The sequence below is a fragment of the Sorghum bicolor genome, chromosome 5 (assembly GCF_000003195.3).
Source record: "Sorghum bicolor cultivar BTx623 chromosome 5, Sorghum_bicolor_NCBIv3, whole genome shotgun sequence".
NCBI classification, from domain to species: domain Eukaryota; kingdom Viridiplantae; phylum Streptophyta; class Magnoliopsida; order Poales; family Poaceae; genus Sorghum; species Sorghum bicolor.
The window spans coordinates 8283779-8288550 of NC_012874.2; the positions used below are offsets into that span (position 1 = coordinate 8283779).

General features: G+C 40.5%; 1 protein-coding gene across 1 annotated transcript; it reads right to left on the bottom strand.

Annotated features, from left to right (window-relative positions):
- Nucleotides 345-3490, bottom strand: LOC8079779 (disease resistance protein RPM1). Its single transcript, XM_002450426.2, has 2 exons — nt 694-3490; nt 345-355 (listed from the first exon to the last, which is right to left on the bottom strand). Exons 1-2 carry the CDS (start codon nt 3488-3490, stop codon nt 345-347), a joined length of 2808 nt encoding a protein of 935 aa, XP_002450471.2.

The window sequence follows — 4772 nt, forward strand, 5'->3', positions numbered from 1 at the left end:
TTTACAAAGAATACTCCATCTTGCCAATCTACATTTCTTTTTATGCTGGTCACATTGCCATAAAAAAAATCTGGATCTATAGTCCAATTTATTTAGAATTCCCTTAAGAATTGGTAAAAAGACACAATAAACATCGACTTGATAAAAGCAAATTGATTAACATAAGCCTTCCTCCAACTGACAATAACTTATCTTTCCAACTGCTAAGTTTCTTTTTTCTGAAATTGTTCCTCAATGAGCATCCAATCCTTATTCAAAATCTTACAGTAATGTATAGGGATTCCTAAATATATAAAAGGAAAGATCCCTTCTTTACAACCAAAAAGCTCCACATAGTCCCTATTTCAATCCTTGGCTGCACCAAAGCAAAGAGCCCAGTACTTATGAAAATTAATCTTGAGGCCAGATAACTTTTCAGAGGTACACAGTACAAGTTTGAAGTTATTTGCCTCTTCTAAAACATTTTCCCTAAAAAGGATGGTATCGTTTGCATATTAAAGGATTGATAAACCTTCCTCTATGGTTTGGTACCAAACCTCTAAACTGTCCATTGTTTTTAGCTCTACCAATGAAAAATGCAAATGCCCAATGTACCCCATATACTCGACTATGATAAGAAAAAGAAATATGCGAGAAGGGATTGAAATCGTGTGGCAAATACTAAAAAAATGGAAGTGTAGAAATAAGTCTTACCTCTGGGAATAGAAGCAGCCTGCCAGCGAATTCTTTCCCACATGTTGTCCTTAGTTAATTTAACACTAACCCTTCGAATGTGGCTAATCTTCATAGATAATTCACCGCATTCATTTACTTCCTGCCTAAGCTTCTCTATAAGCTCCTGTGCAGTGTCGTAGAGATATAAATCCTCAAGGGATGTAAGGCGCTCAATGCCATTAGGCAGGCACTTCAATTCTGGGCACTGTAGAAACCATAGCATAACAAGGTTTCTCAGTCCACCTTCCTCGATTTCAACTTGGTTGAGCTGTGGAGCACCACATATTCCCAGTTTTTTAAGTGCAGGAAATGACGATGCAGAGAAGCACAATTTCTTCCCATCATAGGCATTACCAAGTTCAAGAAAGCATAAACCACGTAACACCATGAGGCTAGAAAATGAGTCCTCATCAAGTTTGGAGAATAACAGAGACAATCGAGTGAGGTTGTGAAGGTATGACCAGGAAGAGATAATCTGTGGCATCCTTTTCTTTTCCAGCTGCCCAATCAATTCAAGTTTAGAAAGGGTTTTAGGTAGATCTAGTTCTTCCAGTTGTAACACTTCAGTTTCACTTGATGCAACCATTGAAAGGCTGGCAAGATGCCTCATTTTCGTGATAGCATTGCACAAGTTAGAAGAGTGCTCACTGGTTACATCGGCAATTGTAAATGTCCTTAGCTCTGTTAAAGCTGCAACCTCACAATCACATATAGTCTCTAAGCTTGCTTTAACACTTTGCAGAGCATGAAGTCCAGTCAAGTTCATTATGCCTCTTGGCACCTTAACTCCGCCAAAACGTGCGAGATTTCCTTCTGTGAGCCTTGCGCTTGCATACAGGAACCTAAGCTTTTTTAGTTTTGTTATATCTTGTGGCAATGAAAGCAGAGCAGTACCAAAAGCATCTAGTACTTCTAAGTTCTGTAATCTTCCTACGGCCTCAGGTAGAACCTCGATTCTTGTATGTCTAAGACCCAAAAATCGTAAATTAAACATGCTGAAGACCTCGTTAGGCAGCATGTTTATTTGAGTACCTTGCAAATCCAATGTTGCTAGCAAATTTGAAGATGCAAGGATAGGCCTCAACAGATCAATATCAACATAACTTGTGAAAGCATATATTGCTCTCATATGAGCTGCACCAGATTGGCCCAGCATTGCAATATCAGTGCTTTGTATCGACAGTCGGCGTGTTGTGGTGCCTATAGAAAATGTCTTGGAACCCTCGTAAACTTTAGCGAAACATTCTTTTTCTGCCTGGTCTAGGGCAACAGAGCGGATGACGTCATGCATTCGGCAATGTTTCACTCGTCCAAACTCATTTGTCTTCACAACTTGGAGTAGGCTCCGGTTGACAAGTTCATTTAAGTACCCCTCTGCCTCTTGTTCCAGTGTTTTCCTCTCTTTTTCCTTAATGAACCCTGCAGTAATCCAGTGTCTAATTAACCTCCTCCTCTTGATTTGATAATCCTCCGGAAATATAGCACAATGTAAGAAGCAATTCTTCAGTTCACATGGAAGGTCTTCCAAGCTTACTTTTAGAATCATATCAACGCCTGGAATCGCATTTTTTGTCGACTGCAACTGTAACTCCTTGTATATATTTTCCCATGCTTTGTATGTCAAAGGTTTGCAAGACAGTAAGCGGCCTATGCATGCAATAGCAAGAGGCAACCCTTCGCACTTCTGTAAGAACTTAGCAGGCAATTCCTGTAATTCTGATGGGCACCTTTTTTCACTATTATCCCGGAAAGCTACATTGCAAAATAGCTTCCAAGAGAGGTTTTCCTCTAGTGGTTCCAACTTAATTGTGCAGTTACTAGTTGCCAACGATGCAACTTCATATTTTCTTGATGTGAGAACAAACCGGCTCGTGCAATTTGTAGGAAAGACATCCATGATATTAATCCATGAATCCGCTTCCCAAACATCATCTAAAACTATGATGTACCTTTTGCCTTTAAGAGAGCTGCGGATGAGTTCAACTAGCCTTATCAGTTCCATGTTTCTGGCATCAGCTGAGATGGCCAGCTCTCTGGCAATGTTTGCTAGCAACTCAGCAACTTTGTAACTCTTTGATACAGTCACCCATGCAGCAGTATCAAATTCCTCTTTCACAGCCTTGTAGACATGATGAACCAGAGTAGTTTTTCCTGCTCCGCCCATTCCCCAAACTGTGACGATTTTGTTTTTCTTCTCTTCCAAATCACCTACTAGCCACTGTGTCATCTTGTCTACATTATCCTGAATACCCACCAGATCATCTTCCCTTGCAAAACACATAGTTTGATTGTTAGATCTGGTATCACGACAATCATAGTAGCTTCCAATGTTTCTCTCCATCCCTGGCACAGCATAGCGGTCCCTCCTTTTAACAGTGTCTTCAAGCTCATCGTTGATGCTACGGAGCTCGACACATAGACGACTCCAAATGTTCACACGCCTGACTCTCTTCCTCACCTTATCTGAAAGTGCTTCATGCTTGTCACCCTCAAGCTTGTAAGTGAACTCGTCCACAACATCCTCAATACGGAAAGCTAGATCTCGAATTTTCTTGACAAAGATGCCAGTGGTCTCACTGGTCTCCTTGAACTTATCTGAATCATGTAAGTAGGCCTTGATGCTCTCCAACTCCTCCTTGGCTTTGCAGATCTCACCAACAAGACCCTTGAGGTTGGAAGCTTCATTGGAAAGCTGAGATACACCATAGGCTAGTGCCTCATTCCTTAAGGCAGCACCAAGCTTGCCAATCAGAACTCCGACAACAGTGTCCGCCATATATGGTGCAGGTTATTCCGTGTGTTTGCTGGAGAGCTCAGAGTTACAAGTGTAGCTGCCAGATCCCATTTCAAAAATTAAATCAAAACTCTTTAATTTACTAGATTTTTATCTGAACAATGTGCGGACTTCCAAACTAATACTAATGTTAAACAAAAAAAATAACTGATGAATTTTGGTAGAGGGTTACCAGGATAGTGGAACAAAACAACCACACGTGGAGTAGACTGAGGCTGCACGTAGAAGGTAGACGTAGGAGCCAATGCAAAAAATGTTTACATAGTATAGTAGTGTACGAGGGAAGCTATGGATCCACCGTCGAATAACTCAATATATATACGGTCTTTACCGGCCGGCGGCCAGTGATTAATAATGATCTGGTTGAAATGAAAGCACCAATCTTGTTAGAAAGCGAAAATCAAACCGGCATCATTTGTTTACGATCTGCGGAAAAAGAAAACAAGAGCATACGAATACATATAGATCCGTGTTTGAATGGGTCATCCGTCTAAACCAAAGCTCACCAAAAGAAAACAATGTTGCAACCTTTGCAATATACCACATCTTTTGGTTACATATATGCGGCGAAAACAATGCAATGTTTGCGATAATTAAATCATCAAGTCATAGAGGAACCATACTGATCGGGCAAACAAAAAAAAAATGATAGTGTATATATTCAAACAAGTTGTGATAATTGAGGAGCAGCAGAATAATAAAAAATGAGCAAGCCAACTTCTCACAAGTATATCATCGCACTAGTAGAAACAGGCTCATAGCTGGCGCCCCCTTTTTATACCACAGACGGTTCCAGTTACGACGCGTCTGTGGTATAAATAGGGCGGTGTCAGAGATTTTCGGCCGTCTGTGAAAACGTTTATTACAGGCGGTTGACTTAAGCAACCGCCTGTGTTATCTCTGTATAAATACTCCTTCTTCCTCCCCGACCAGAACAGTATCTCGCACCCACCTTCCATTGGGGGCGATTTTGGAGTTCCAGATTTCTCAAAATACAAGGGGGAGGTTTTGATCTTCATTTCTAGGAAGGAGGTTGCTAAAAGAGGTTAGTTTATGTCCTTATTGTCTCAATTTGCTCATTCTAGCTCAATTTGAGCTTTGGATCTAGGGTTTCACCATGAGTGAGAGAGAAGAATAGCTAGCTTTTTGTCTTGATTTGTTTATATGGTTAGATGGGGTTGTTTAATATGGTTGGATAATGTCTCTCAACATGTTTGCTTCTCAATTTAGCTAGTTTTTACAAGATTAAACCAATGGTGTGTTC

Bases quoted from the DNA above. Each gene is read 5' to 3' on its own strand.
- LOC8079779 (XM_002450426.2), bottom strand. From the start codon at position 3,490: ATGGCGGACACTGTTGTCGGAGTTCTGATTGGCAAGCTTGGTGCTGCC.